Source organism: Corythoichthys intestinalis, chromosome 21, assembly GCF_030265065.1.
Source record: "Corythoichthys intestinalis isolate RoL2023-P3 chromosome 21, ASM3026506v1, whole genome shotgun sequence".
NCBI lineage: Eukaryota > Metazoa > Chordata > Actinopteri > Syngnathiformes > Syngnathidae > Corythoichthys > Corythoichthys intestinalis.
This window is the reverse complement of record NC_080415.1, coordinates 32,931,055-32,952,136: the sequence shown is the minus strand read 5'-3', so window position 1 is coordinate 32,952,136 and position 21,082 is coordinate 32,931,055. Positions and strand designations below refer to the sequence as shown.

General features: G+C 35.9%; 1 protein-coding gene across 1 annotated transcript; it reads left to right on the top strand.

The window, feature by feature from the left end:
* The first annotated feature begins 1,976 nt into the window (after window positions 1-1,976).
* lgi1b (leucine-rich, glioma inactivated 1b) lies at window positions 1,977-18,515 on the top strand. The gene is made up of 10 exons (XM_057826780.1): window positions 1,977-2,356; window positions 2,432-2,503; window positions 3,890-3,961; window positions 4,035-4,106; window positions 9,823-9,894; window positions 11,933-12,102; window positions 12,178-12,342; window positions 12,419-12,639; window positions 12,702-12,948; window positions 17,329-18,515. The coding sequence occupies exons 1-10, from the start codon at window positions 2,163-2,165 to the stop codon at window positions 17,676-17,678; spliced, it is 1,635 nt and encodes a 544-aa protein (XP_057682763.1). The 5' UTR covers window positions 1,977-2,162; the 3' UTR covers window positions 17,679-18,515.
* The last annotated feature ends 2,567 nt before the right edge of the window (window positions 18,516-21,082 follow it).

Here is a 21,082-nt window from a genome sequence, read left to right as displayed (position 1 = left end):
GACAGAATGTGGAAAAAAAACAGAAAATCACATTGTCTGATTTTTAAAGAATTTATTTCCAAATTAGAGTGGAAAATAAGTCTAATAAGGTCTAACGAGGCTCCACTCGTTACCTGTATTAATGGCACCTGTTTTAACTCATTATTGGTATAAGAGACAGCTGTCCACAACCTCAGTCTGTCACACTCCAAACTTTACTGTGGCCAAGACCAAAGACCTGTCGAAGGACACCAGAGACAATATTGTAGACCTGCAACAGGCTAGGAAGACTGAATCTGCAATAGGTAAAACGCTTGGTGTAAAGAAATCAACTGTGGGAGCAATTATTAGAAAATGGAAGACATACAAGACCACTGATAATCTCCCTCGATCTGGGGCTCCATGCACCCTGTGGCGTCTAATGATAACAAGAACTGTGAGCAGAAATCCCAGAACCACACAGGGTAACCTAGTGAATGACCTACAGAGAGCTGGGACCACAGTAACAAAGGCTACTATCAGTAACACAATGCGCCGCCAGGGACTCAAATCCTGCACTGCCAGACGTGTCCCCCTGCTGAAGCCAGTACACGTCCAGGCCCGACTGCGGTTTGCTAGAGAGCATTTGGAGGATCCAGAAGAGGACTGGGAGAATGTGTTATGGTCAGATGAAACCAAAATAGAACTTTTTGGTCGAAAACACAGGTTCTCGTGTTTGGAGGAGAAAGAATACTGAATTGCATCCGAACAACACCATACCCACTGTGAAGCACGGGGTTGGAAACATCATGCTTTGGGGCTGTTTTTCTGCAAAGGGACCAGGACGACTGATCTGTGTAAAAGAAAGAATGCATGGGGCCATGTATCGAGAGATTTTGAGTGAAAATCTCCTTCCATCAGCAAGGGCATTGAAGATGAGACATGGCTGGCTCTTTCAGCATGACAATGATCCCAAACACACAGCCAGGGCAACAAAGGAGTGGCTTCGTAAGAAGTATTTCAAGGTCCTGGAGTGGCCTAGCCAGTCTCCAGATCTCAACCCCAAAGAAAATCTATGGCGGAAGTTGAAAGTCCGTGTTGCCCAACGACAGCCCCAAAACATCACTGCTCCAGAGGAGATCTGCATGGAGGAACGGGCCAAAATACCAGCAACAGTGTGTGAAAAGCTTGTGAAGAGTTAAAGAAAATGTTTGGCGTCCGTTATTGCCAACAAAGGGTACATAATAAAGTATTGAGATGAACTTTTGGTATTGACCAAATAGTTATTTTCCACCATGATTTGCAAATAAATTCTTTAAAAATCAAACAATGTGATTTTCAGTTTTTTTTTTCCACATTCTGTCTCTCATGGTTGAGGTTTACCCATGTTGACAATTACAGGCCTCTAATATTTTCAAGTGGGAGAACTTGCACAATTAGTGGTTGACTAAATACTTATTTGCCCCACTGTATATATAAGAAATACATATATATATAGCATATTAATTAAAAATGAAAATATATATTTGAATTTTTAAAACGATTTAACTTATTTTATTAGAAAAATTAATAAAAACATAAAAAGGAGGACTTAAGGCAAGTCCTCATTTATGTATATTTTTGCATTTTTCCCCAAAAATTACGTCTTTATTTATTTATTTTTTTGTGCTTTTCCTATTTCTATTTAGTTTGTGCTTCTTTTGATGTTTTTTCGTTTTGTTTTTAATTTTCTATATTTTCTTCTACTTCTTATTTATCAATGGAGGCCAATAAGTGAATATGTCTCATACACCAAATTAATATTTCATATTTCTTATTACCATAGCAAAAGAGAAAGGAGAGGCATGATATTAATGAGCCAGGTGCATTGAGGCTCACCAATGAATAGTAGCTTTCTAGAGCTTACAATCGTGCATAAATAATGACAATAAAAGCTGCAGCGGCTGATAAGACTATAGACAAAAGCGCACTTTGTTTAGAACCCCCTTTGTGTGTTTGCCTCCCCCCCTTTGCAGGCTCCCACAGCCTAATAAGAAGCAGACAATATTTTGAGGAGGGAGGTAGGAGAAAGAGAGAGAGTGGAGGATTAGGGGGTGTATTTAGCAGGGTGACATCAATCTGGGTCCACCACTCGGCTCTGAAGCTTTTTACAAAAGCAGCAAACTGCTTGCGAGGGTCATCAAATAGGAGATTAAGGTTCGAGAATGGCGATCATGGGAAGAAGACCAATTGGCTGGCTCTTGCTGCTTTGGGGGCTCGTTGCGTGTTCGGTCCTGGCAGCCGGACGGAGAGTCAAGCAGCCCCGATGCCCAGCTGGATGTACGTGCACCAAAGATAACGCCTTGTGTGAGAACGTCCGGATTGTGCCGCACTCTTTCCCTTCTGATGTGCTCTCACTGTAAGTGATGGGTTTGCTTGAAGTCCTGTTTTGTGGTGCTTTTTGTTGATTCTTGATTTTGTTTCTGTTGTTCAGATCTTTTGTCAAGTCTGGATTCAATGAAATCGCAGGAGGAAGCTTTGCACATACACCTGCTTTGCAACTACTGTGAGTTGTTGTTTTATGAATGCACTTTCTGTGATATCACCGATAATAATATTAGAACACTATCTTTTTCCTGCCTTATTGACAGTTGGCTTTGAATGCATTTGAGTATGTGTGCTTGTATATAAATTTAGCTATTTTTTAATGCAAAATGTATAATTACACATGCAAAAAGACGCATGGCTTACCCCAAATTAACAGTTTTTTTTTTTTTTTTTTTTTTTTGGGGTGGGGGGCAGTTAAGACATTTGTTGGTGATAAACGTCGATTTTTTCTGTTTCATATTTTAGATTTTTTTATTTGTTTATATATTTTTTATCATTTTTGTAATACATATATTTTTATGTTTTATTTGTTTAAAAAATTACAAAAATGAAAAAAATATATACATTTATTTTAAAGTTTTCATTGTTTTGTCTTTTTTCTTTTTTATTTAAAATACATATATACATTTTTTTTAAGTAAAGAAATCATATCTATTGTTACATTTTTATATATATTAAATTTAATAAATAAGTTAAATATTTACTTGATTTTTTTATGTTTAAAAAATACCATTAGAAGAGAAGAATATTTACTGATTTTCCTCTTTTGTTTTTATTTTACTATTAAATTTAAAATAATTTTAAAATATTGAAAAAAAAATCAATAAAAAAATGAACATTAACTTCTATTTTATTTATTTTACTGTTTTATTTGTCATTTTTAAACTCATTGTTTTTTTTCTCCCCTTTTTGTTTTTATTTATTTAAAATATATATTAAAAAAAACTCAATTAAAAATAGTTTAAAAAAAGATCATATTTACTCTTACTTCTTAATTTAACATGTTACATACTGTATAATTTATAGGTAAAAAAAAATATTAGATAGTACTTTTTATTTTTTATTTATTTAAACATAGAATTAGAACAGAAGAATATTTACTGTTCCTTTTTAACAATATCGAATTTAAATTATTTGTAAAATATTGAAAAAAATATTTAAAAATTAAATGAATGAAAAAAGAGAATATTAACTTTTTTTAAATAACCATAAAAAAATAAAATAAAAAGAAAGCAATTAACATGAAAACATTCACAATGAAGGTAAAGTGTTTAGTACATGACTATAATTAGCGTTAAAAAGTAATCATCATTTTATTTTATAGAGGTGCCTCTCCCAAGTCTAATGGAATGGACATCTAACACTGTCAGTTAACAGACACTTTGCAGTTTCGTTAAGACAGAAAACATGTGAAGTTGAGATCATTGATAAATAATGAAAACCATGTGGTAGTGATGCCAGTTTATGGCTCCACTAGCCCAACGATAACGTCACCATTATTTTCCTCCCTGCAGCGAATGCGTCATTGTTTTTAATGTCTTTTGTGTTTATTTTGCGGCCGCAGCTTGTTCACGGCCAATTCCTTTGACCTCATCGACGACGACGCCTTCGTTGGGTTGCCGCATCTTGAGTATCTGTGAGTATCATGTTCTCCGTGTACTTTTTTGTGTTGTAAAATGAGCTCATTTTAACAAGAACATTTTTTACAGATTCATTGAAAATAACAAGATTGAATCCATTTCCCCGTTTGCATTCCGGGGGCTCAAGTCATTGATTCATTTGTGAGTATTCATTAGCAATAGAGTGGATTAAGCACCAATTTATTAGTAGTTGATAGTACTTGCAAAAAAGAAAAATAGACTAAATTTGTTATTGTTTATTTGTTGTTATGGTAAGTTTTATTTTTCATATTTATTCAGGTCTATTTTTTTTATTACTCATTTATTTGAGAATTTGATTAATATATACTGCTATTTATTTATTATTATTATTATTGGAATGAGTTAATATAGTTCTTTGTCTGTATTTGCAGTACTTATTTATGATAATTGTTTTAATTTTTATTACTCATTTTAATCATTTCGGACATTTTTATGACTGTTTTACTGTGATTTAATATTATTTGACATCTTAATATGATATATTTTAAGGTTCAAGGTTGTTTTTGTTGGTTTTTATAGTATATATATTTGAATCATTTTGTTTTGTATTAATTTTAATATTTATTTTTAATATTCATGACTACCATTTTTATCACCTATTTATTTGATGATTTTAATATTTACTGCTATTTATTTATTTGTTTATCATTATTATATGGATTAAATGATATAATTTTTTGTTTGTATTTGCAATATTTATTTATGATAATCGTTATAATTTGTATGACTAATTTTTATCATTTCTGACTAATTTATGACTGACTTACTGTGATTTATTATTATTCATTCATTCATTCATTTTCCATGCCGCCTTTTTCCTCACGAGGGTCGCGGAGGTGCTGGAGCCTATCCCAGCTAATTTGACACGATAATATCATATGATATTTTAAGTTTCAAGGTTGTTTTTTTAGTGTATTTTTTAATCATAGATAAATATTTTTTATAGTCATAATTATCATTACTATTTATTTGATATTTTTTTTTTTTTTTACTTTTTTACAAGTATTTGACTATTATTATTTTTTTAATTATGTAAATCATTTATTTGATATGATTTTTTTTAAAAACTTTTTTACAAGTATTTGACTATTATTAATTTTTTAATTATGTTTTTTTTTTTTTTTTCATTTACTGACTATACCATATATGTTGGATTATATTAATATGATCATATGTCTATTGTGTTACTATGAAGTCCTTTGAGATTTTTTTGTTGTTGTTGCTAATTTGACTCTATAGGTGAACTCTTTCAGTGGCATTGATGATGATAGACGTCCGATCATGTGGCATCCAACCCTCCTTGTGCCGTGACTTGAAATGTGTTTGTCACTAGTAGACGTCCCATCCATTAAAAGTGGATGGGACGTCTATTGCCGTCAATGGTAGCCAAAGAGTTCAAAGATATACATAAAGTATGGAGGAATACATAAGTATATGAAAAATAATATTGGCTAAAAAATAAGAAATATAGACAATTAAATACAGCTAAAAATGAGAAAATCCTAAAAAAAATTTAAAAATCATAAAAGGATAAATAATAATAAGAAATAAAAGTAAATATAAAAAAATAATATAAACATAAAGGGGTGAAGCGTAACGCTTGCTCATGCAGAAGTAGTGTGGCGTGCGTGTGACCTGCCACTAAATATAGCCGCGCTGTAACCTTCAAGCAGGTGACCTATAATCTTTTTCAGAGCTTTCTCACAAGTCATTCCGACACGACTCACAAGCTGAAGTGCAGCGTGAGCGTATCTCCGATTACTGACTCATGTGAAACCTTGAAAACAATCTTGCAGCCGAACAGAAGTAGCGATCAACTCGTCGTGTGTCACCTGTTTATCCAAAACTTCAGTTCGAAAGAGTTTTTTTGTGTGTGGATGATACACCGTGAAAAAATATTTTGGGTTGGCTGCCATTCGACACACCAGATCTGCTCTAAAAATGCACGGTTCTTACATTAACCACACTGTAACTTTAGCATTTTAACACTTACAATATAAGGATGTCAAACTGGTGGCCCATGGGCCAGATCCAGCCTGCTGCATTATTTTGTGTGGCCCCTGAAAGTGAATCATGTACATCATTTTAATGTTTTGCTAAGATAAAATGTTTCCCCTTAAATAAAAATTTTAACAAAAGATAATATTTCCTTTTTTTCCTGTTTTAATCAAATCCAAAAGAATTTTTTTTTGACTCATTCTCCTCTTTTTATGTTTATTAACTAGTTAATAATTAATGAATTGATAAAAATGAATAATACATAAATACACAAAAAGAGAATATTTGTTTTTCATTTCTTTGATTAAAAAATAAAAAATAACTAGAAAAGAAAATATTTACTGTTTCGCGCGCACCCATTTTTACTAAAGGGAAATTCAAATTATTTAGAGGCACAAAAAATGATTTGGACAATTTTAAGGTCAACAATGTGTCTAAACAGTGTATTGACGATCAAAGTAGATTTGCTAATCTATTCATAAACTATCATATTTTTCGGACTATAAGTCGCACCATGTTTTTGGGGGAAAATTTATTTGATAAAATCCAACACCAAGAACAGACATGTCACCTGACTATAAGCTGCCAACCACCAAATGTGAAATGAAAACGGTATTTGTTCATTGATAAGACACACTGGAATATAATCCGCCGCTGTCCTCACTGTGTTATTTGATACTATTTACACCAAAAGATATTAACCGGTAACACTTTATCTGACAGCAGCATCATAAGACTGTCATAAGACTAAATGAACCACCATGAAGCTTTGAACCAATTGGCTGCAAAGCTTCATTGCTTCAGGAAGCTTCATTTGGCCATCACTGCTCCCTTGGGGAAAACAGTCAATCTCTGCTGCCATCATTGCTGTTGTCCAACATTCTTCCTAGCATGCATTGCAGCGCTACAGACATAAATAACAATCAAAATTCATGTTCTTTGCTTATTATCACTTCAGTTACTGTTCCAGTTGTTTCATTAATTGCTAGTTATGGTATTTGGTAACACTTTATTTGAGAGTGGTGCCGTAAGACTGTCGTAAGACAATCATAATTATGACATGACACTAGAGGTGTGCAAAATTTCCGATTCTTAGGTTATTCGCGATTCGTCCGTGGAAGATTCAAGAACGATTCACAAACATCCAAATTCCGATTATTGAAATATGCTAAGTAAAGTGGAAGTACAACACACTCAGCGCGCCGCGCGGTCTTCGGCACACAATGAGGAACGGAGCGAGAGTAGCTAAACATCATGCTTCTCACTACCCGGTCCCTCGGGTAATGCCAATGCTCAACTCACGTCTCCAGCTCAACTCATGCCACGAGATAAAAAAAAACACAACAACATACCTGACTGCTGCCGAAAAACTGCTACAAAGTACATCCACATAATGTTACGGTAGATATCATTTATATAGGACTAGATGCAATATAGATTCGGTAGCGTTAGCAGCACAACTACAAAAAGCTAGATATGTGCGTTAGCAAACGGCCGCCATCTTAAAGCAGTACACTTCCCTGCAAGGCTGTTGTAGCGAACCTTCCAAGCAAACCTAATTAACTTTTTAATAAATAAAATACTCCTAAATCGGTAAAATATTGACTTGAATCTATCTTTAAAATAGTTTTAAAACTTTCACATGTCGAAAGTAGACAAAAGGGAAATTATGGAATAACGGGAGCAATTTTAACAACTTTAACGGTTGATTCACAACATTAAATTAATTGAATGTAGTTTAAAGCTGCTGATACAGAATGGGGACTGGAGTTTTTTATTTACTGTTATTTTTGTATATTTGTTTACTGCTATATGTTAACCTGATACTGAAATAGGAGTTTGGTTTAGCCTGAGAGTATTTTTGAACAATTTTGGAACTAATGTACAAAATATTTTTAAAAAAAAAAAAAAAAAAAAAAAAAAAGGAGGGGGGTGCATCAATAATCGTTTTATAATCGAATAGGAGCCTCTGAATCGTAATCGTAATCGAATCGCTAGGTGCCCAAAGATTCCCAGCTCTACATGACACTGTCATGACCATTAATGAATACTTATAACCAGGGGTGAAAGTGGGCCAGAACGGTCAGGAACGCAGTTCCGGTATAAGATTCAGGGCCAGAACGCAGTTCCGGTATAAGATTCAGGGCCGGAATGCTATTCTGGTACACGGTGCTTTGATTCCGAAAATATGACGGCAACTGTCAAAACGCTATGTAAAAAAAAAAAAAAAAGGCTAAGCTGCCACACATGCATTTCATCTCCAAGAAGAAAACAATCTACCAACATCTGATTTACATACACACGGATTAACAACAACCATAACAAAGTGCTTGGTTGGTCTGACTGGTTCAAATGGCATGTTTTCTAAAACGGCAAAAAAATAAAAAATAAAAATGATGCGACAAAAAAAGGGCAATACAACATAAAATGGATCAAATCTTTAAGAGCAACGAAAGAGTTGAGCAGGCTTATTTATCATATTTAGTTTTATTTGCTCTGATGGGGAGGTTCAGAACATCTTAGCTGTCGATGTGCACTTTGGATTTATATTTGTTAATTTATCTTAGGCTACTTATTCATTTCCATATGTTTAAAAAAGTCAATGTTTGCGAGATTTTCAAAATAGATTCCATTTCACTCTGCATAATATAAATCATTGCACCTTTTTTTCTGAATGTATGTCAATCTTTAATTTTTTTTTTTTTTTTTTAAGTAAATGTTTACATTAACTTCAATTTTAATATACATCCTATGTTCTTAAGTGGTTAAAATTGAGATTTGGCCATTAGTATGTGAGGAAATTGGGGAAAATAAAAATTAGGAGATGGAGGTTGGGGTTATTGCTGTTTTTGTTAACTTTTATTTTGCAAATCATTGAAAAAAATACAATTTTGAATGAAAATCAGTTTTTGTATGTGTTATAGAAATAACTGTGCTAAAACAGTTTTCTTTGCATTTCAGTAGTTTAAGAGGTTTGACCCCCCGCCCCCCCCAAAAATAAATGAATGAAAGAAAATAGATAAATAAAATTTCTGGCTCCGTGGCGACCTTCACTTCTGGGAGTTCCGGCAAGAAGTTCTAGCCACTTTCACCCCTGCTTATAACAGATTCAATTTAGTGTCATCCATCAAGTTATCTCACTTTTGAATGGATGTAAAAGATCTGTACTGGACATAAATTGAGTTAATGATATAATTTGCCAGATGACACTAAATGACATCCGTCAAAAGCATTCAGTAATCTCCATGATAGTCTCATGTTATAATAATGACGGTTTTATGATGCCAATGAATAAGCCGCACTGGACTATAAGCCGCAGGATCCAAAATGAAGGAAAAAAGTAGCGGTTTATAGTCCGAAAATTGCGGTAGTCAAAATGAATTGGATGACTCGCACCGTCAATTGTAGTCAAACGATAGTTCAATTAATATTCATATGGGTTGGCGACATAATGCCCCTCTGAAGGAAACCATAACTACAATGTTGTCGATGACAAAGATGTGTTCGACACCCTTGACTTACAACATTCTGACGAAGGAAACACATCAACCTTTCATCTAAAAACGCTGAAAAATATATCACAACATGGCAATTTGGAGTAAATATTAGCCACATATGATAAATGCATTATTCAATGGACCAAGCTGTCTAAATGTCCTCCCCTTCTGCTCTGTCATGGTGTGTTTCGAGTGTGCAGCCATGCAAAAATATTCCACCCGGAACAGCAAGTCCCAAATAAATAATGCAGAACTCATGAATTAAGATGACTCTTCTTTTTAATCCTCATCTCATTCCACTTTTTAGTGGCAAATTGACATCTTTCTTCTCTCTTTCTAAGGAGTCTGGCTTACAACAACCTTGAAATGCTGCCTAAGGATGTCTTTAAAGGGATGGATGCTTTGACAAAAGTGTGAGTGCAGTATTGGTTGTTATGTTTATATACTTAATTATTTAATTAAATTTAATTAATTGGGATTCTATCTTTTCTGGTGTTTATACAGTGGGGAGAACAAGTATTTGATACACTGACAATGGGTTTTCCCATTTACTGTGTATCAAATACTTGTTCTCCCCACTGTATATAAGTAGTAGAACACAGCTTGTTTAATCAAAATATTTTTTTTAAACTCCTTTGGATATCTAAGTTTAAAAACTTAATAAATAGAGTTTAAATAATAATGTGTTATTCCTTTTTAATGGAAAAACTATGGAGCCCATTAAGGGACATTGACAAAAATAAAATAAATTTAAGCAATCTGATGCGCACCAGAAACTATCGTGTAAACATTAGCATTACATATCATTTAAGGTAGTGGAATGTTGCTGTGCTAGGTAGCCACATAATGCATTTAAGCTAGCGTACTTTTGCAATGCTAGTTGGCCAATTGCAACAATGCAACAATTGGCTAACTTGCATAGCAAAAGTCCGCTAGCTTAAATGCTATGTAATGCTGATGTTCACCAGATAGTTTCTGGTGCGTACCAGAAACTCTTTATTTCCTTAATCTTTTTTAATTACTATTAAATTTAGAAAAAATAAAATAAAAAAAAAATCTAAGTAGTTTGTTTTATTTATTTATTTTTAATACCGTATTATAAGACGGCCCTGATTATAAGACGACCCCTCTTTTTCAAAACTCTACTTTTTCAACACCAAATTAATATTTATACACAAAATAATTACAGTACATCTGAAACATGATTATAACAATATATTTGAGATAAAAGGCATGTTATTTTGCCTCATTTAAATCTTAATATCTGAACATTTAAATATGTAAACTAAAGTGCAATCACATTCGTAAATGAATGGCTTCTGGTTTTTGAAATGTAAATAAACCAATCTATTGTGATAAAACAACAAAATTGCAATAACTGCATTAACCATCAAAGTGAAGTCTAACTGTAACTGTAGTCTTGAAATAAATCTGAATAAGGAAAAACACTGCAGTAAAATAATGCAAACTGTTTAAACTTGAGAGTAGCTGAGATCTGTCATGACAGAACATCGCTTCAATGATGTCTGGCGCCATCTAGCGTCGCGAATGGGTATAATGTCTAGACCCCAAATATAAGACGACCCCCATTTTTTCAGTCTTATTTCAATGCAAAAATCACCGTCTTATATTTGGGTCAATACGGTATATATGATTAATATATATTGTTTTGTCTATTTTTTTAAATATTCTTTTTCAATTCAATCGAAAACAGACAGTATTTCCTACTTTTTCCTTTTTTTCTCAATTAGAGTTGACCGATATTATTGGGTAGCCGATGATATCGAATAATACTGACATCGGGTTTTCATTGTCGGTTCCGGGCCAATATGCATGTTGCCTTCAAAGTGAATGTAGAAGCCTTCCACCTTTATACAAGGGCTGGTCACAGCTTAGCACAGCAGTTATGCTTATTGACCATTAGATGTCGCCAAACTAAGGTGCTTGGGATTTCTTATGTGAGCATTATCATTATTAAAGAATCCAGTGCGGCATCACAACACAATTAGCCATGTATGTTAAGTCCATGACCGCATATATCGTTATTGGATTTTTGGAGTTGGACAATATCGGTTAAAAACTTATTATCAGACAACTCTATTTTGAATTAGAAAATTTTAATAAATCAAAATGAACATTAAAAATAAATTATGTATAGAAAATGCTTTTCAGTGCCATTGACGATGAGAAATCCAGTCACGTGGCGTCCAAATCATCCTTGTGCAGTGAATTGATTTCATCAACAGTAGACGTCCAATCCATTTGAACTAGAACATTCGCTGCATCTATCGCCTCAATTGCAATCAAAGTTATTTAAAATGTTAAAAAATAAAAATGATTGGCCGATTCTTCGTGTCAGCATAACAGCCCTACAAATTAAACCCTAACTATGATGTGGCCCACTAAAAAGATGTTTGACATCTTTATTCTACGTGATGTAAATATTTGAAGGGATCTGCGAGGCAACAACCTGATATGCGATTGCAAGCTCAAATGGTTAGTGGAATGGATGCACCACACTAATGCCACACTGGACCAGATCTACTGTAGCGGGCCTCCCATCCATCAGGGCAAGAAGATCAATGACCTTCTGCCGCACTCCTTTGACTGCCTCACCTCCGGTATGTGACAAATTTACCTGCAAAATGTCCCAGAATTTTTTTTGAAAAAAGTGTTTGTGACACCGTCCTTTGTAGAATTCGCCTCCTATCAGTCGCTGAAGTTCGAGTCCATTTCCGTAGAGGCCTTCACCTTTCGTGAAGATCAGTACATCGTGTTTGCGCAACCGTTCGCTGGCACGTGCAGCTTCCTGGAATGGGATCATGTCGAGATGACTTTCAGAAGCTTCGACACCATTGAAAGTGAGTAAGTGTGACGGACACAAACGGCGAATCGACTATTAGCAGTGAGGCGGTAACGGTTTTGAGAAATTTCCAGGCACTTCCACTGTGGTCTGCAAACCCATGGTGATCAACAACCAGTTGTTTGTCGTCGTGGCACAGCTGTTCGGCGGCTCCCACATTTACAAACGGGACATTTCCGCCAATAAATTCATTAAAATCCAGGACATCGACATCCTGAAAATCCGGAAACCCAATGACGTGGAAAGCTTTGTGATCGATGGGGAGTCCTTCTTCGTTATCGCGGATAGCTCAAAGGTTAGTAGAGCTAATTCCATCAATCAGTAGCCTTACTTCCTGACCGTGGACTCTCCTTGTAGGCCGGTTCGACCACCGTGTACAAGTGGAATGGCAATGGATTCTACTCGCATCAGTCACTCCATCCGTGGTACCGGGACACAGACGTGGAGTACTTCGAGATCTCCAACAAACCTCACTTGATCTTGTCCAGCAGTTCCCAAAGGCCGGTGGTTTATCAGTGGAACAGGGGCCAGAAGAGGTTTGACCGCAGAACTGACTTACCAGAGATGGAGGATGTTTTATCTGTCCAACACTTTCGTGTCAAAAGTAAGACTTTAACTTTTGGTATTTGGGACATACAACTTTGTTGCCCTGTGTGAAGTGATTAGCTCATCAGCAGTGTTATCACAGATTTGAAAAAGTAACAGAATTACTGATCATGCCTAAAAAAAAAGTAATCTTGTTACTTGGCTGATTACTATATTATCAAAGTAACTTAGAGCAGTTACTTAGAAGTAATTTATCGGCGACCCCTAACCCTAACATCAAATTTTCTCCCTTTGCTTCCTCAACATAAAAATGACAACAGAAAAATATCATCGCATGTAATTGACTTTCCGATAATTGAATTTAAAGGGGAAGACCAGATTTTTTTTTTTTTTTACATAAGGCTTTGAGTTAGCGAGGTTTTAATTAGTCGATGGAGTTGATTTCATCCACCGTTGACTCGCGCTACTTTAGCCATTCCCAAGCGTTGAAACTCACAAATAACTGACAAACTGCATGGAATTTGTTGACGTCAACTATGTTTGTACCGAGGATTGAACATGAACAGTTACCTTTGGTTGTGTCAGGAAAACGCGGGCAGGCAGGTGGTGTGGACCCAATTGCAGGAAACAAAAAGCAGCAAGGCAGGTGGCGGTGAACTCAAAACACGTTTTAATAACAACTAACCAAAAGCACAAAGTACATTCAAAAGGACTGGGGATCCAAAAGGCAATGTTCAAACCAAAACTGACTTAAACGGAAGGACTGGTACACGAGGGCTTGGACAGGACTTGAAAGTGACGTTGACATAGAAAATGACGCAACCAGGAGTGAAAAGAAACCAGGAACTCATATACACACATGCAGACAAGGGGTAACGAGACAACGAGGAACAGCTGGGTAATACAGGAGGATGCACTAGGAGCAGGTACACCAGGTGAAATCAATGGGTAATCACAGGGACAAGTCACACTAGGAAAAAACCAACACAAAACCTAACAAGTTGTGTTGCGCTGTGCTCTATTTCCAAGTGGTTCCTTGAATTTAATGTACAGTTTTTAGCGGTAGACAGCGTTTTTGAGCCAGCGCAAAGTTTGCAACACATGGAGATATTTCTGTTATCTCTACTGGACAAACATGTGAAGTAATGGCTGTGTTTCCAGTGAGCAAATTGTGGTATCTCCCCTGCCTCTTTCATTGTTTGCGTCCTGACGAGGTAGCAAGGCTACGTTGCTTTGGCCGCAGACTCTCAGCACTCACACAGCATGTTAATACACGTGACCCGTTTTTTTTGTCCTCCGTTGAGAAAACGTCACATGTGATGTCACTCTCAAACTCAAGAGCAACATTCTTAATTCTACATACTGTAAATTATGAGCCAATAACAAAATAGAAAAACGTACAGACACTAAGGAAACTAACTTTAATCAGATTATAGGTTTGGAAAAATGAATACGTTAGATTGCTTGTTACTCAAAGAAAGTAATAAAGAATACTATAAAGTAGGGTTGTTCCGATCATGTTTTTTTGCTCCCGATCCGATCCCGATCGTTTTGAGTATCTGCCAATCCTGATATTTCCCGATCCGATTGCTTTTTTTTTTGCTCTCGATTCAATTCCAATCATTCCCGATCTTATACATTTTGGCAATGCAGTAAGAAAAAAATGAATAAAACTCGGACGAATATATACATTCAACATACAGTACATCAGTACTGTATTTGTTTATTATGAAAATAAATCCTCAAGATGGCATTTACATTATTAACATTCTTTCTGTGAGAGGGATCCACAGATAGAAAGACTTGTAATTCTTAAAGGATAAATGTGACTTTGTATATTGTGACTAAATATTGCCATCTAGTGTATTTGTTGAGCTTTCAGTAAATGATACTGTAGCCATTTAACTGTTCTGCCCAAATGCATGATAGGAAGTGCAACCATGACTGTGCGTAGTGGTACCAATTGATATATCTTCTCTGCGTTGGGAAATAACATAGGGCGTTAAGAAAAAGATCAATTGCTACCTTTCTTCCCCATATTGCTTCCCATGATATTTCTAATCGTTGGGAGAGGGATTGTAAGGCTTTAGCCAATTAAAAAAAGGCTCCAAAGGCTGCCAAAATTCACCCTACTCATTTTACGCTGCCTTTTAGCTCTATATATAGGTAAAACGGCGCCATTACAGATTGAACGCGGCAATGTGTGAGTGGGTCGTGCAGCACATGCGTTAATTGCGTAAAATATTTTAACGTGATACTTTTTTTTAAAAATTAATTACCGCCGTTGACGGGATAAAATTGATAACCCTACCTTAAGCCTAAACTAAAGACTGGATGAGTGTAACATATTATGTCTGTAATGTTAAATACAATTAGAAAACGATTTAATTAAAAAATATACATACCGTAATTTTCGGACCATGTTTTTTGGGGAAAATTTATTTGATAAAATCCAACACCAAGAACAGACATGTCACCTGACTATAAGCCGCCACCCACCAAATGTGACATGAAAACAGCATTTGTTCATTGATAAGCCGAACTGGACTATGAGCTACAGCTATCCTCACTGTATTATGGGATAGTAACACCAAAAGATATTAACTGATAACACTTTATTTGACAATGTCATCATAAGACAGTCATAAGAACAGATGAACCACCATGAAGCTTTGAACCAATTGGCTTCAAGAAGCTTTATTTGGCCATCACTGCTCCCTTGGGGGAAAGAGTCAACCTCTGCTGCCACCTGCTGTCTGCTTGTCGTCCAACATGCATCCTAGCATTCATTGCAACGCTACGGATTTAATTAACTATCAAAATTTGTGTTCTGTGCTAATTATTTCTTCAGTTACTGTTCCAGTTGTTTCCCTAATTGCTAGTTATGGTATCAGGTAACATTTTATTTGACTGTGGCAGTCATTAGACAATCATAATTATGACATGACACTGCCATGAGCATGAATGAATGCTTATGACAGACGCCGTTTTGTGTCATCCAGCAAATTATCTGACTTATGAATAGATATAAAAGATCCGAGCTGGACATAAATGGAGTTAGAGACATAATTTGCCGGATGACCCTTAATGACATCTGTCATAAGCATTCAGTAATGATTAGGCATTGAGTAATGCCTATGATATTGTCATGATTATGACCATCTTATGACAGTCTTATGATGCCGCTGTCAAATAAAGTGCTATCTGTTAACCCAAATAAATCAACAAATAAGCCGCACTGGACTATAAGGCGCAGGATTCAAAATGAGGGAAAAAAGTAGCGTCTTATAATCTGAAAATTACAGTATATTAAAAAAAGGCATGTCCGATATTTTTTTGCCTATTCTGATACTTTGAAAACGACGTGATCGGACCCAATCGATCGGCATCTCTACTATAAAGCATTACTTAGGAACGCGCTCGTGACAACACTGCTCAGTAGTGTGCATTAATATTCCTTATCATGATAGGTGAGTATTCAACTTCCTCAGGAGGCAAGTGGACTGTTCCAGTGTTGGTCTTGTCCCGAACTCAGACCAGTCTTGATATAAGGCTGCACTATAAAGGTCTTATGCCTGACTACATGATTTCAGCCCGATTCTAGCCCGACAGACACGTCGTAAAGAATCGTTCACTGCCGTGGCTGACGTTTTGAAGTTGGGGCGGGGTGGTCACGACGCCTCTTGTAGTGGGACATATCCACCGATTGCTGATCTGGCGTCTAGAACTGTTGTAGGAAGTTTGGTATGCCAGAATTTCTGCTTGTCGTCCCACATACTGTGACACGTCCTACGAAATCCTACTATTTGTTGATGAGTTTTGACCAATCGTATAACTTTGTCACTAACGCCGGGAGTGTTACACACATGGCCCTACACGCCACTCTGAGAAAAATATAAAGAGAATCGTATTTCCCGTTTTGTTGATCCGAGCAGAAAGGATGACTGTCACTATTTCTGATACAAAGTGCCTCCCTCACTATTTGGTCAGCTGTCGGACCGCGCTCTTCACGGCAGTATTCAATGATCAGGAAGGCTACGGTCTTGGAGTTTGACAACGTGTCCGTTCCAAGACACACGCTTACACTATGACACAACGTCGTGTAATCTGACACCATGATTATCGGGCATGGCCAAAAAAATCGTGTAGTATGGGGATGTCTTGTGTAGTCTTGCACTTGACCCCCAGAAGATTCAGTCTTGCTCTTGGACTCGACTCCTAAAAGTATTGATCCCGATTTCCTTTGTTATTCTGTCAAAATACCATGTCCTCTTAAATGACTCGAAATGTCTTTCAGGACAACCAAAATAGTCCAGTTGCGATCGATTCAATACCCTGAGAATGAAATGACCTGGATGATTAAGAATATACACAAGATTAAAACCGATTAAAGCCCAAGTAATGACTCAATATTTTAAACCTTTGTCCTTTTCCAAAGGTGAGCTGTTGATATGCTTGACCAGATTTATCGGGGACTCCAAGGTGATGCGTTGGGACGGCGCCATGTTCAAGGAGGTCCAAACATTTCCCTCCCGCGGATCCATGGTTTTTCAACCCGTATCCATCGGCAACTGGCAATACGCCATCCTGGGCAGCGATTATTCGCTGACGCAGGTCTACCAGTGGGACACCAAGAGGGGGCAGTTTGTGCCGTCTCAGGAGTTGAGCATCCAGGCACCACGAGGGTTTTCTCTGGTATCCGTCGACGGGCGAGAGTTTCTGATCGCGTCCAGTTTTAAGGGAAAGTCTCAGATATACGAGCATCTCATGATCGATCTGAGTGTGTAGAGTTTGGACTACCCGTCTTGATTTCACCTTCATTGTTTATCTAACATTTGTTTCAACTCTTAGAAAGTTCAGGGAGCAGCTGGAGTTCTTCAGAATAGATCTTGAGAAGTACAAAGAACATAAAATGGACTGAGGTGACTCGGGTCACAACACCTTAGAATTCAAAGTCGGGAGAAAGCTCTCGAGTTGTCCGTTCATCGGATGTTCAACAGCGGTTCACTTGTATTTTGACGAGGGTTTTACAGACTCACACATTGAGGAATCTACTCAGTTTTTCTCCATCTAAAGTGGCCACAGCTTACGTAAGACCCTACGGATGTCGCTTGATGACAGTGTTGCTTTACGGATGAATGAGTCGCTAGAAGCGTCCCACTGTGTGGCCCACGTCACTCTTGCCCCCGTTTCGCCCTCATTGACAAAAGCATTGTTTGTGAGTACAGTACCTGTGCATTCACAGGGTCCTCTTATTGGTAATCACAATGGTATTCGGAAAACATTCAACTCATTGGCTGCCATTTACGGAAATTGATGTCCAATCCATAGTGACAATCATTTAAAGTCACAGCAGAAGGATGAAATAGCCACATGATTGGATGTCTATCATCGTCAATGGCAATGAAAGAGTTAACAACCTCACAGCCAACAGTTTGCCAAATGACTGCTTTTTTAAAATGAATGTATATAAAGTTATTTATATAAAACAGATTTTGTAGGTAGAAATGACTACTCTGTCGATTGTGTTTTACATTTTTTGTCATTCTCAATGTTAGAGTATAGTTATATGTCATTAAAATGCTAGAACACTCACGTTTATGGGGTCTTAAATTTTCTTTATTTACACAAGTATCTGTATTTGTTTGATTAAAAAAAAAAAAAAAAAAAAACTCTGGTTTTTCTTTCATCCTGAAACGTAACTACATTTCCTAAATAGGAATACTCAACAAGGTCTGACTAATTAATTTAGATTGCTGATGTAATGGGCCCAAATTAATTTGTCTTTTTTTTTAACATACAGGACATCGACAGAAATAAAATAAATTGCATTTAAGCTCGTTAATTGTTGTAAACATGAGCATTATATAGCATTTAAGCTAGTGGACATTGGCCAACTTGCATAGCCATTGTACGTTATATAGCATTTAAGCAAGTGGACATTTGCCAACTTGCATAGCCAATGTACGTTAGCTTAAATGCTATATAATGCTAATGTTGACAACAATTAACTAGCTCAAATGCTATTTATTTTATTTCTGTCGATGTCTGTTAAAAAAAATTGAAGAATTGATCAGCTAAACATTAGCATTTTATAGCATTTAAGCTCGTGGACAGTGGCCAACTTGCATAGCCAATGTACGTTAGCTTAAATGCAATAATGCAATACCAGATTGTTTGTAGTGTGCACCAGAAACTATGCTAAACATTAGCATTATACGTTATTGTATATATAACGTACATTGGCTATGCAAGTTGGCCAATGTCCACGAGCTTAAATGCTATATAATGCTAATGTTTAGCAGATAGTTTCTGATGCACACTACAAACAATCTGGTATTGCAATCTGGTGCACACCAGAAAACATCTGATTTCCTATGTTTTTTTAAGTAATATTAATTTTTTAAAAATTAAAAAATTAAGAATTTAATACAAAGAATATAGTTTTGTCCATTTTTTATTCTTCTTCAATACAACCCAAAACAGACAAGATTTCGTGCTTTTTTTCTTTTTTTTTTTGTTTTTAAGTACCGATATCATCGGGTAGCCGATACCGATCGAAGCATTTTAAAATGCTAGTAGGACGAAATCCAGCGTAGGGCTTTGTTTTCTCCTTGAGATAACTGTTGTTGTGATTTGATCTAAACAAATAAAAGTTGATTTGATTTGATTTGACTTAGAACACATCCATAACTAAACAGTATGGACATGCAGGTGACAATGTTTTTTTAGGTAACCTATTGTGGTTCCTCCGTTTTATTATTATTATTATTATAGTTATTCTTTGTTCTGCAGCGCCTTTGAGCTCAATTTGACCCCCTTAGAATCCTTCAAATGCACCAAAATCAGCAGGCAGGTCAAGACAGGTGCAGTCATTGATACCGTGTAAAGACAAATTCCAAATACACTGTGTAGCGCCCCCTAGCAGTCACTATTTGTCCCGCCGATGCTTTGAGCCCTACTTTGACCCCATTAGAATGCTTCAAAACTTACCAAACTCAACAGCCAGGTGAACATTTGGTGAAATTTTGATGAAATGAAAATAAATAAATAAATAAAATAATAATATTTAATTTCAATTTTTTTTTTTTTTTTTTTTTAGGTGAAAGGTAAGATCAGTACTATATAAATGGGATACCATACGCAGTGCCCTGACTGCCGTTAGTACTACATCCAGTTTTCTTTGGGTGGGCAGAGCGTGTCCATGGGTGGGCACTGTCCACACCTGCCCCCACCTGGTAACACCCCTGATTTGAACTAGAACATTCGCTACCAGTCCTCTGACCTCAAATGGATTGGACATCAATCACCTTAAGTGCAGTCTAATTGCAGATGTTATTGGCCCAAATTAATTTGTCAGATTTGTTTTAAACATTAAAACTTTAAGAACGAACAAATTCCTCTTATAAGATAATTTTTTCTTCACGTTTTTCACTTTGTAATTGTTTTATTTATTCATTTTAAATGCACTTTTTCCCCAAGTGACATTTTCAAGGTGCAACACCATTATTAATACAAAACGAGCAGTTTAAATTGGTTAGTAGCTCATAATGCATTCTGTACAAGGCCGTAGCTTTGGTCTCAAAATTGATAGGGATGATATGGCATAAATAACCTGTATGTACACTTTTTGCTGGGGACGGGACATTCTTAACGATCAATGCAAAATAAATCTGTATTGTCTTATACTAACTTTTATGTGTATTGGTTCAGTCTACACTGTTCAATTCAAACCTTTGTTTTAAAAAATTACTATAGAAGCATTTTGAAAACTTCCAGAATTTTTTTTCTCGGATTTTATGAGCAAATTTAACTTGCATTATTTGAACATGAATTACATTTACATTCACAATAAATAGAAACTTTTTAATCACCCGTTAAATATCCAGGAATGCAAAAAATTAAACATGTGTATTGCCTAAATAAAGAAATTAAGTATAACTGAAAATCTTCTTTGTCAGGACAAAAAAAAAAAAAAAAAAATTAAAATTGAGCTGTTTTCCAGGTAAACTACTGCTTTTGTCCACAAGCAGAACTAAACTGAAAAAAAAAATTAAAGCTCCTGTAGGGTGTTTTAAGACCAAATAAATAAAATTAAAAGTAAAATTTAAGAGAAAGGGGTAAAACTCGGTTCACTACATTTCTCAGTTTAATTAACGTTAACAGTAAAAAACACATGAAGGAGGACCCTT

Coding starts and splice junctions, on each gene's coding strand:
- lgi1b (XM_057826780.1), top strand. CDS start 2,163: ATGGCGATCATGGGAAGAAGACCAATTGGCTGGCTCTTGCTGCTTTGG. Junction 3,962..4,034: donor TTGCCGCATCTTGAGTATCT/GTGAGTATCATG, acceptor CATTTTTTACAG/ATTCATTGAAAATAACAAGA. Junction 12,103..12,177: donor CTTTGACTGCCTCACCTCCG/GTATGTGACAAA, acceptor CGTCCTTTGTAG/AATTCGCCTCCTATCAGTCG.